Source organism: Volvox carteri, assembly GCF_000143455.1.
Source record: "Volvox carteri f. nagariensis unplaced genomic scaffold VOLCAscaffold_17, whole genome shotgun sequence".
Classification (NCBI taxonomy): Eukaryota; Viridiplantae; Chlorophyta; class Chlorophyceae; order Chlamydomonadales; family Volvocaceae; genus Volvox; species Volvox carteri.
In genome coordinates this window covers 1577242-1589330 of record NW_003307560.1, presented here as the reverse complement: position 1 = coordinate 1589330, position 12089 = coordinate 1577242, and the positions used below count along the sequence as shown (strand labels likewise).

Below are 12089 nucleotides of genomic sequence, written 5' to 3'. Positions count from 1 at the left end.
CTTTACCCGGGGCACCTCCCCCCCCCCTCACACACACACACACACACCACCCCCATCTCAACCGTAGAGATCCTACCAATCCAACCCGCCCCCCCCCCGGGGCCGGGGGGTCCTCCCCCCCCACCAGCTTCCCCCCGCTCTTACCTGCCGCCACCATACCCCACAGCCCCGGGAGCCACCACCGCCGGCAGCCCCGCGTTCTTGCCCGACAGTACGACATAGGCTGAGCCCGTAACCTTCTGTACGGCTCTCAGCCTGTCCAGTTCCTTCGAGGGGTCCTCCGTGGTGGCGGCCTTCTTGATGGCGATCTCCTCCGCGTCCCGCTGCATCTGTTTGTCGATCTTGTTCTTGGAGGGCTTGATGCCGTGGAAACTGCAGGGGGACGGGGGGGACGGGGGCAGTGTTTTTTTTTTAAGTAATATATTCCTTTTAAGGAATAAAGAGGCCATTTTGGCCTTTGGAAATAAGGAACAAATGGAGGCCGATCCGTACATTTTCATTCTTCCAGCCAAAAACGTCCATTGCTGCCAGATTGCTCCGAAGTGTGCAGAACTTAGTATTATCGATCATAGAATAGATATGAGGGGCCGTAAGAAGGTCAAGCCCGTGAGTCAACGCGGCATAGCAGAATGTATGACCGGTCCTTACATAGCCAAACACGCAAAAGGCAACGACTTGAACGCCGAACAAACACCAAAACAGCAAGAAAAGCCTGAAATTTTCTGATAAAGGCGTTTGGGACGGCGGTGCTGTTGTCTATAATGCATCGGCAATGGTGTTGTTGCCAGCGGCGACCGATGACACGGGCGCCATTACCCCTGCCTTCCATCGCGGTTGTGATCAGCATAAGCGCAAGCTGTCACCCAATCAGCCGAATGCGGCGAGGCACCCAACCCGAGCGCTCGCAGTGCCAAGCGGGCTCAGACACAGCGCATCCGCAAGGGCATGAGCGACGGTGCATGGCGGGACAAGCAGAAAGAAAATCCCCACAGATGGCAGATTGCCTGGGCCGCCAAGTATCCAGTGCGCACATGAACGAAAACGCGCCAACGCAGTGCGTGCCTCTTGGTCTATGAGGGGAGTTGTAACTTATGAGGGGGGGTCTGGGGGGGGCGTAGCCCCCCCAGCGCCCCACACTTAAGGAATACATTACGGCGACGCTAGCAACTTTGTTACTTAGGTCGGAATAAATTGAGACCCCCCCTAAATGAAAAAAAAATCACTGGACGGGGGGGTGGGGGGGGTGAGGGGGGGTTAAGACGAAACACACACGAATGACGAATGAAGCAAAAGGAGATACCAGAGATAGTCCACAGGGTAGTCCACAGGACTAGACAGATGACACTGCTGCATCATCAGGAATATTTGCAAGTTGCTGACCAGTAATGACTTAGGAGTGTGGGGGAGGGGTGGCGGGGGGTGGAAGGGAGCCGCGGAGGAATCATTAGGTGGAGGCGGAAAGGAGGAAGGGGGGGAAGGGGGGAAAAGACGAATCACGAGCGAGTGAAGCTGCTGCCAAGGGGGGGGGAAAGGGGATGTGGAGCGAGAGATGTGCATGCGGGGGTGTTGTGCGCGGGTGGAGGATGAGGAGCAGCATGACGTGACGAGACAAACACGGAGATGACGCGTGGTGAGGGTGACGGCATTCGAGAACACAGCACGACACATATCCCACGAGATGGCACCTGAGGGTGCACGTTATCAAACAGATGGAGGGGCTTGGGGGCCGTGTGGTGGTAGTGGTAAGAGGTGGTTATGTGGGGGCGAATGTCCTGAAAAAGGGATGATGGTGGCGGGTTCGGGTTCTGGAGCGGGGAAGTTCACCCAGCCAGCCCGCCAGCCAGCCAGCCAGCCAGCCAGCCAGCCCGCACGGACGGACGTCTTCGCTGCCACCTGATCGCCTCGTCAGGTGCAGCAATAATACACGGCCAGCTGGCCAGCTGGCCCGCCGGCTATACCTACCCTCCACACGAGTCTGGATCCCACTGCTGCAACCACCACAACCACCACAACCACCGCCGCACCCGGTGGCCGTTGATGACCGTTGTGAGGTTGCAGACATGGTTGTGATAATACGGCAATGGTACGAATGGAACGAAAAAAACGTGACATGTAATAATAATAATAATAATAACAAGGTATTAGGACAAGAGACCTAAAGCCGCGTGGCCGCCCCCTGACACACACACACACACTCTCTTTCTCCACCCACCCACCCCACCCCACCCACAAACATGGTGCTTCCCCCCCCCCCCCCGGGGACCTCGAGGCGCCCTAAGCCCCTAGGCGAAACACAAATTCAAACGGAGTTCGGGTACCACCCCCCGAGGGACAGCTGACCACTCACGAGTAACATATTTGTCTGAATCGCTCCTTGGGTGTGAGCACTCTGCCGTACTTGTCCCGTACGGTAAGCGCGGCCTCCACGCTACGAGCCACTCGGTCATGCTCTCTACCCCCCGTGAAGACATCGTGCAGCCCCTGAAGAGTGGGGTGGGGGCCGGGCCGGGACGGGAGGGGGGGGAGGCCGGGAGAGGAAATCATATGAGGCAAAGGAAACCAGAAATGAACCGCCGGCGTACAAGGGAGAGCGGGAGACGGGGAGGGAGGGGGAAAGGGGAAGTGAATAATCGCAAGGACAGGAAGGGAAACGTCGGAGGGGGGGAGGGGCCACCGACGTCCAAATCCTGTGCAAAGTGTTTTATTATGCGTTTCTGTGTGTGAGAGAGAGAGGAGGGGAAAGGACGAACCAGAGAGGAGGGGCCGCGAGTCAAATGTGGATGGTGGTGTTGTGTTGTGTTGTGTGGTGCGGTGTGGTGTGGGGGTTGTTGAAAACCCAGGACCAAGCGATGGAATGCGGTGACAGATGCGCCCTCGCCGTTGCACCCCCTCACCTGCAGCGCGTTCTTGCTCTTATCGTTGTTCCGCCCGCTCCATTCCACCTGCTCCTTCAGCGTGCCCTTGTCGTTCAGCAGCCCCAGCGCGCCCGCTAGCCCGCGGCCCACAACCCTCTCGCCCGTGATGCCCGTATCCGCCAACTCTAACGGCGTCCGCTCCCGACCGCCGCCGCCGCCTCCGGCGCCGCCGCCGCCAGGGTCCTGTGACCCCTCCCGCCCGCGCTTGCGAACTCCACCGGCGCCGTCAGCGTCGGCGTCGACGTCCATGTCCTCGGCGGCAACCCAAGTGCCCGTACGGGGTCCCGCCGGCTCCTCGCTCGGGGCCCGGCCGCGGCCGCTGGGGCCTTCCTCCCCCTCGCCGGCGTCGCCGTCGGCGCCAGCCATCCTGGCATCGCCGCCGTCGTCGTCAATGTCGCTGCCGTCGCCGTCGGCGTAGGCGCCAGGTCTGCTGCCACCGTCGGTGTTGGCGGCAGCAGGAGTGGCGCCGACAGCGGAGGTTGCCTTGGCGGCGGCGGCGGCGGCGTTATTGGTAGGGGTGGTGGTGGTGGGCGGCGCAGCCTGCGAACACAGGTCACGGGCGCCATATGGTCAAGCGAGGTGAGGTGAGGTGAGATGAGATGGAGATGGTTTGGGGTTTTAGGGTTCAAAAGAGAACCATGATCAAGGAAAGCAATACCACCTGGCCAGGCACTTCGGAAGTACAGGGTAGCGGCGGGGTCGAGGACGGAAACCAGGAAATAAATAAGTCGGTAAACGCGGGCGGGCGGGTTACTGTGGATGCAACTCAGTTTTGTGCAACACGTGACGTGGCTGACACGGTGCTGCGGCGCAGTGTGCGTATTTTACCAAGGATGGGCGACGAATGTGGTACAGACATACGTACGCGTACATACATGCACACAGAGAAAAGCAGGCACGCCGCTACCATGAACACCATAACAACCATCACGGGATAGCGACATCCCGTACATCCCCCCTACTTGCCGTAATGTTTCGTACGAACTCCATGGTTTCCGTCAGCACCTCACCAGCACCGCCAGCTGCACCTTGCTCGGCCTTTACCCCTCCCACGTCAGCAAATAGGGCGCCTGTTGGGAAAATAGCGAAGCAACGAAGTGCGATGGGGCAGGGGAGGTAAGACGAGCCACCGCCGAATGAAGCAAAAGCAGATATACCAGAGATAGAAGGATATAGTCCAGGAGAGGAAGACAAATGCTGCATCATCAGGGATATATTTACAACTGACCACATTGAAATGAAAGGGCGCTAAGACCAGGTGCTTGCTAAGACCAGGAATCCCACTTGGGGAGGAAACCGGGCAGTAAGGACACAGGAGAAGAAAAAGAACAAAGGAGAAGAACAAGAACAGGATAAAGCAAAGCTGGGGCGGAGGGAGCACCAAGCGGACTCCAGACACGAACCAAAGCGTGTGCCGGCGACGGACGGGTCGGAGCCGTACTCGGAAGCGTGGATCCAGATCCAAAGGATCCAACACACGGTGGAGGCCCCACGGCCCGCCCCCCCGCAAGCGTCCTTCCAAACACACCAAGTCCTCCTCGTCCTCCTCCTCCTCCTCCTGCGCCTTACCTAACCCTTTGTTCTTGCCCTCCTGCTCTTGCCGCCGCCGAGCCGTCGCCAGACGCGCCACCTCCTCCACGCTCCCCCCTCCTCCGCCACCGTCAATGACGCCCACCTCCATCCCGTTCTCGCCCTCTTCCTTCTTCACCCGCGCCGCCGCCGCAGCTTCCTCCTCCTCCTTTTTCTTCTGCGCCAGGCGCCGCGCCCGCTCTAAGGACTCACGGAGCTCCCGATCCGCTTCGTCGTCGTCGTCACCCACCGCCGCACCCGGCGCGGGCGCCGTCACAATGGGCCCTGTCGTACCGCCCACTGTGACGGCGGCGGCGGCGCCCAACTTGCCTTTCTGCTGCGGGCGCAGGAACTGCGATGCCCAGTTGGCCTGCTCCACGGCGGCGTCGAAGCGCGCGCGCTTCTCCTGGGCCTCTGCGCGGGCAGCGGCCTCTGCGCGGGCAGCGGCGGCGCCGCGGTCGGCACGGCGACCCAGATCGCCGCCGCCGCCCCTGCCGCCAGCCGCCGCCGCCGCTTCCTCCGCCTGGGCCTCCAACGTGGCCAATAAGTCCGCTCTGTTGCAGTTGTATGACACGAAATGGGTGTGAGTGCGTGTAAGGGAACTCGCATTTTTTTGGTGTGCGCGTGTGTGTGTGTGTGTGGGGGGGGGGGAGAAGGGCCAACCAACCACCTGTGGACAATACCTATCCAGACAAGCCCCCTCCCCCCCCAAGCAGCCAGCCACCTTCCCAACCACCCAGCTACAGGTACAGCTACCCACCCCGCCACGTATTATTGCATATTAGACAGTCGTGACTAAACAATATCCCGATTCCGGCTAAGTTCCTTGAAAGCTCAGGATCCGCCCAGCCAGGACCCTCCCCTGATGCCCCCCCCCCCCCCCACCCCCCACCCCACCCCCCAGCCCTCGCCGGCCTAAAAGTGCCATCCAACGGAAGTCGTCTGGGCGCCTCCCCTACAATCCAACAACGGAAAGCGGTGGGGGGGACCCGAGGGGCGCGACTCACCCCTCCTCCGGCTCGGCGCTCTTGGCCCGGATCCGCCGCTCGCCCTTGGGTTTCTTCTTCCGGGGTTTCGAAAAGGCGGCCATTTCCGCGGGTGTGAAGTAGTCGCCACCGCCGCTGCCCGCGGCGCTGCCCGTGCCGCTGGCCCCTACCCCACCGGCCAGTACGGCATTACCTGCGCGGGCAGTACGGGTTAGGTACCGGCGCCAGCCACCGGGGGGGAAGAGGGGGAAAAGACGAACCACACACGATTGAAGCTGCTGCCAGGGCAAGAGAGTATCAATCGTAGAACTGACCGAAAGGCGTCCGTGAAGACCGCGACGGGGGATGGGGGTGAAACCCCCCTTGCATCGAGGTCCCGAAGGAACAGAAGACACATGAGGGAATGCAGATACGCCCCTCACGGCAATAGCACGCCATGATCCGGATTGTGCAGTTATCATGCAGCAGTTGTAGCAGTTGCGGTGGTTGTAGCGATGGTGGATACCACCACCAGCTCTTTGCTGCCACACCTGGCGGGGAAGATAGGAAAAACAAAAACCCTGCACGAGCGCGCATCGCACTTTTTACGGGGCTCCCTCCCTCCCTCCCTCATCCGCGCGCACATACACACACATACACACACACACATACACACACATACATACACACACGCGCGCGCGCGCACAAAACGCGCACGTCCTCACCTTCTGCCAGCTTCTTCCGGACCTCTTCCTGCCTTCGCAGCCTGTCTGCTTCCAATCTGCCCCCTGTCCCCAGCTGCATCACCACCTCCTCCTCCTCCTCGTCGTACTTGTCAAGCAGTGTACGGACCTGAGCATGAGAGAGAGCGCGGTGGGGGGGGAGAAGGGGAAACAACCTGTCAAGCCAAGGGGAAACTATTGCCCTTTGGGGGAGCGAACGGGTGAGATGACACGAAAACGCCTGTGCCTGGTCTCAGGAAGAGACAGGGAAAGGTGGAGGAGGAGAGGGAGGGAAAGAGAGCGCCCTTTACGTGCCACATGCGAGGGCGGCCGTTCACGTCAGGGTGCTGAGGGCGCCTCAATACCCACCCCTTGCCGCTCGTCAAGGCCACACACCACTCGCCTCACGCGCGTGTTCTCCAACTAGCCCTTTACAGCTCCCACGTTCCGTCTTTCCTCCCACATCGCACTGCGCTTCCCGGCTGTGGCACTTCGCTCCTCAACGTCTCTCACACTCTCCCAAAGCCTTTCACTCACCGCCCTTCGGACACAATCATGCGTACATACATACATACATACATACATACATACATACATACATACATACATACATACATACATACATACATACATACATACATACATACATACATACACCTACCTTGCCATCCTCCTCCCACAGCGGCTTAGCCTCCTTCTTGGCGGCTTTGAGGGCCTTACGTCGCCGCTTCTCCTCGGCCTAAGTGAGGACGTGCGAGGGGCGAGGAGAGGGGGCGCGGAGAAAAAAAGGCGGGAAGTTGGAAGGGCGGAAGGTTGGAGAGATCAGAAATACAGCGACAGTGATGAAGACGAACGCCACCTCACCTCCACCTCATCTCCTATGTCACTTCAACACACACTACGCAGCCATAAACCCGACCAAACCCGGTTCGCAACCGCTCTGCCAGCTCGTTGTCATATGTCCCCCCCGATCCCCTCCCCTTTCTTTCCCTCCCCCCCTTTATGAACTTCCCCAAATCCTCTTCCCGCCCCCCGCCCGCCGCCACTTGGGCCCCATCCCACCGCACTCCACCCTTTAACGCCCTCCCTCAGCACCCCTTCGGTCGCCGTCCCCCCTCCCCCCTTCCCCCTCCCCCATCTTCACAACATCATCCCGAGAGGTCGCCACCTTCAAGAACGCCTCTTGGTCAGTTCTACTCTTGGTACACTCTTGCCCTGGCAGCAGCTTCACTCGCTCGTGGTTCGTCTTCCCCCTCCCCCCCCTCCCCGCCACCCCTACCAGCAGTGTGTTTTCCAGCTCATCCTCTTCATCCCTCAGGTTGCCCCTCTCGTCCAGAAGGGGCTTATCCGCCAGCGTCACGATGACCGTCTCGCCCTCGCCAACCTCACACAGGTCGTGACGCACCTGCCGCGGTAGCGGACCGGGGGGAGGGGGGAGGACGGGGGGGAAAGACGAACCACGAGCGAGTGAAGCTGCTGCCACGCGGGGGAGGGAGGGAATCACATGTGTGCAAGGAAACAAGGAATGAACTGCCGACGGCCAAAGTTACCGGGGAGGGGAGGGGGATAAGACGAACCGTGCCGGGGAGTTGGTGGGGATTGGGGGCTCGATAAGACGAGCTACTGGCGAATGGAGCAGATATCAAAGTTAGACGGGTAGTCCATGAGAAGATAAATGCTGCAGGGAGAGGAGGGGGAAGGGGAGGGGGAGAAGGACTTGCTAAAGTGAAAAAGGAAATTGTCGGATTGGGTGGCCCTGACGTGAGCCCGCCGCGGAAACAGCCGCCCCACGGCTTCTGAAACAGCCGGTTGTACCCCGTCGGGGGGGGTCTGGTCTGGAAGCCGAATGACTGTGTGTGACGAACGTGGGGGTAAAGACGAACCGTACGCGATTGAAGCTGCTGCCAGGGCAAGAGTGTATCAAACGTAGAACTGACCGAAAGGCGTCCGAACGTGGGGGTGCGAAAAAGGACATACAGACCCAGTTTGCGGAGGGTTCCCCCTTACTCGCGAAACAAAACCGCCGGCCACTACAAATGTAGGAACTCGCGGCTCGGGGAGGCGGTGAGTCATGAGGTGGACATCCTCATCAGGTGCTTCCAGCTCTGGTTCCAAGACACAATTCTGTGGATCCGGATCTGAACCCTCTTATTTTGGATCTTTCGTCTCTTCTGGGCCATGTGGGGGTTTTCATGGATCACCGTTCCCAACGGAATCCAACCGCGCCCAACTCCCTCAACGACCCAAACCATCGCAAGGCTTCCCCAACCATTTCCCCCCCTCCCAACACATACATACATACACCAGGCAGGCGGCTGGCAGAGGTTAAGGCCTGACTTCGGCTCCCGGCCGACCCGGATTCAAATCCGCCTGCCGGCTCCTCGGGTGTTTGAGGAGTGTTGAAATGGGAGGTGGCCCCCCATCATATGGACGGTGTAGGACGTGATAATATCAACTTGCGAGCTGACCAGGAACTAAGTTGAGGCGCCGTTGATCCGCTAGATTTGGTTGGATGCTGGTGGTGAGTTGCCGAACCCAACGAATACATTCTGAAATCGGATGGGGTGACGGATTAGGGTGCCCCTCTAGCAGGGGAGAGCAGGGACTGCCCGGGAAAGGGGTCGCTGGCGAAGTTAACCACCCTGTAACAACATACATACATACAAACGTACACCCATACATCCATACATATACACGCACGTCTCGACAAGTTCGCCCTTCCCGATCTACCCTAAACACTTTCCCCTCCTCCCTCCCTTCCCATCTTCCTGGCAGTTTAGACATTTGGACGCCGTGGCAGTTCATTTCTGGTTACCTTGCACCATCGCACGATTTCCCCTCCCTGGCTTGCTCCGGCGAGTTTGCCGAAGCTCCTGCCCGGATCGGGCCGGGGTCAGCTATGTCTTTGTTAAGGGAAATTGGGCAGGTTGTACTTCATTTATAGAGTTGACGCCTTGCGACCTCAAGAACATTGGCATTTTCAAATAGTTGAAGTAGCTGATATTTCGCATCTATTTTCTGTACTTGATTCGTTCTCTCCCTCCCTCCCTCCCTCCCTCACGGCGAGCCCCCGGTACGCCAGCGCTCCGGAACCACCTTGGCCCTCTCACCAGTTACCACGTGGAGCCGTAAAAAACACACGCGGCAGCCACCGCCTGCGCCCGTGTGGCAGTTTCAACCCCCGATATCCACCCCCCCTCTTCCTCCCTGTCTGCGCCGCTCGTTTGCATCCATCCAACCGCGCGTGTATTTCCCCCCCCTCGTGTATGACATACCTTGAGGCCTTCTAGCTCTGTGGCTCTGTATCCGCCGTCCTCATCATCGTCCGAATCCTGGGGGGTTGGGGTGTAGAGGTAGGCGAGAATGGAAGTCACAGAAATATACCCCCCTCAGCAGGAAGTCGTACAGGTTGTACGATGTATGGCTTATTGACGCAGACCATACGGAGCATGTTTGAGCTTCAAGGAAGAGAGTATGGGTCCGCGCGCGATGCGTTGCTGCATTGGGCGGTGCGATACGTGTTGTGGTCGAATGGAGGGGTGGGTGGAGGGGTGCGGGGATTGAAGGGGTGGGGCAGTAATCACCGCCAAAGTCCACCAGCTGTCGACGTGGAGCGGCGAGGGGTATTTCTGCGCGTATGGGGTTAGGGGTGGGCCGTATGAAGGACTACTACCTATTACTCCGTGACAGAACACGCCCCTATCGGAGCCTGTCTTTTCCCCTTGTGATGTGTATTAATGTGTATTTACCCCCTCCCCCCGATGGGGACACACTTACTCTATGACGGCGCTTGTTCGCTGTTGCTGTTGCTGCTGCTGCTGCCGCTGCCTTACGTGCTGCCTCCTCCTTCCGCTGCTGCTCCAGACGACGGTTCCTTTCAACCCAGGACGCCATGTCACCGTCATCGTCATCGTCCGCAGCGCCTAAGGTCTTCACAGCACGCAGCTTGGACTCCATGACGCGCTTTTCCCGTGCTCTGTACAGCGACAGGGCGCGACAGCGGGGCCGTAAGCCGCATGTTTCCGGCCGTAAATCAGTATGCAGAGACATATTCTCCCCCCCATGAAAGCATGTTCAGGGCGCGGTGTGGGGGAGGGGAAAGGGTCATCGCGTCGCCATGTGCGTACCACCCCTGCACACTTACGCGTCGATTTTACGGCGCAGCTCCGCTGCCTGCGTCTCGGCCTCCTCCCGCTTCTTTGCTTCATGATTCTGTCGCTCCTTTTCCGCTTGGCTGGGTTGTGTGTCGAGACGAAGCGGCTTGAGACCGAGGGAAATGCGTAATCTGCGGAAGTAAAAAGGTCGGAATGCTGCGGAGAGCTTTCCAGCAAGTTCACATGCTTGCCTATCGTGCGCACTTGTTTGTTTCCTCAATGCTCAAGCTAATTTCGCCGCCAGCAGCTGCATCTTGCTCCATACCGCCTGCTGCGACGCAGCCCTCTGATAAGGGCTCAATCTAAGCTGCAGTGATAACGGTATAAAGAGAAAAAATATGTCGCTGTGCCTATTAGAGGAGGGGTGTTCTAGGCAACAAAGTCGCAACGTTGGACAAGGTTTCTGTGGGACGTGTAATTCCTCACGTAATTCCTCAAGTGATGTGCGATTCATCGAACATTGGCTCCTGGTATGTTGCAGATAGTTACCATGATGACCGAAACAGTTGAGGATGCCGTGGCTGCCGTACACCGAAAGAACTCCTCCTTCGTCCTTCCTTCCGCAATTCTCGGCACCACATCATGTAGCATACTGACGTAGAATGTCCCATATTTTGACATCATCATCAGTTACACTTCCGTTCAAAATGAAGGATGTTCATCGTTTGCGCACCATAGCTCTGTGGCTTGCCAACTGCATCCATTTCCATGTCCTTGCGTTTTGACATTGTTCCTTCGCACAGCTGGATGTAAAGTCGCTCCGACTGAACAAAGGCGTGTGTTGTGAGAAACAATACGGGTGCAACATTCCAACTATGCGAAGCGCTGCCTCCAGGTGGTGTTACGTTCGATATGGTGACCCGGACAATTTCTTTGCTGAAATGATATAGGCTCTTCTGAAGCGCGAAGATCGCAAGCGGCAAGTGGTTGCCGTGATAGCCGGGTGTGTCGTTTTAACTCCGCCGTACATACAGCTTAACCCTCCTAATTCATCACGCACTGAAAGGGATTCAGCACCGTTACCGCGATCTGATAACCTTTCGCTACCTAGGACGGTGTATTCATGAAGGTTCAGAGAGCTGGAATGCAGGGATCTTCCTAACCCAGTGGTCCGCCGAGAGAGGCAGCAACGCGACTTAAGAAGCGTACGACAACGTGCGCAGCATGTCCCATCGCTCGCCCAAAAATGCGTCTTTGACATGAGCGCTGGGCTGGATCCCAGAGGGAGAGATTTCCTTACATGTTTAAGATAGGCAAGTCCTTCCGCTAGCTAGAGGTAGGACACAAGGTCGGGGAGAGCAATTCTTTGGACTGCCCCGGTCGCACAATTCCTGTGCTTCCTTAATTCGACACCCCGAACAGGCCAATTCTGACTGTCGGAATGTCCCTGCCAGGCCCAATTTGACACCCGGACAGGCCAATTCGACACCCGGACAGGCCAATTCGACACCCGGACAGGCCAATTCGACACCCGGACAGGCCAATTCAGGCCCAGCACAGCCCAATTCCGAGGCTCCACAGCGCAATTCGAATACCTCCGGCGAGCCCGCCAGAGCAATTCAAGACCCCGACGGACCAATTCTTTTGTCAGGATTAAAATCCAGGCTAAATCTGCGACAGAGCTCTTCCCTAATTCCAGATCGAATCCTACCCTCCTCGTTAGCCGTTGGGCTGTAAAACCTTAATTTACCCTAATCCCAAGTGAAGTAACCCCGAACCCAGACCAAACCAACCAGGCCCATACCTCAAATCACGAGGTGGCAT

The 12089-nt window shown here is 58.3% G+C and overlaps 1 protein-coding gene across 1 annotated transcript in view; it reads right to left on the bottom strand.

Moving 5' to 3' along the window:
• Positions 1-12089, bottom strand: part of VOLCADRAFT_90613 (uncharacterized protein) — a gene marked incomplete at both ends in the record, with an annotated part of 12947 nt that extends 858 nt beyond the window's left edge. Inside the window, 14 exons of the mRNA XM_002950064.1 lie at positions 145-372; positions 2348-2481; positions 2895-3455; positions 3867-3985; positions 4485-5038; positions 5492-5745; positions 5893-6000; positions 6197-6301; positions 6833-6910; positions 7451-7576; positions 9447-9503; positions 9949-10147; positions 10316-10456; positions 12070-12089. Coding sequence (XP_002950110.1) covers positions 145-372; positions 2348-2481; positions 2895-3455; positions 3867-3985; positions 4485-5038; positions 5492-5745; positions 5893-6000; positions 6197-6301; positions 6833-6910; positions 7451-7576; positions 9447-9503; positions 9949-10147; positions 10316-10456; positions 12070-12089 — 2684 coding nt within the window. The remainder of the gene's footprint in view (positions 1-144; positions 373-2347; positions 2482-2894; positions 3456-3866; positions 3986-4484; positions 5039-5491; positions 5746-5892; positions 6001-6196; positions 6302-6832; positions 6911-7450; positions 7577-9446; positions 9504-9948; positions 10148-10315; positions 10457-12069) is intronic.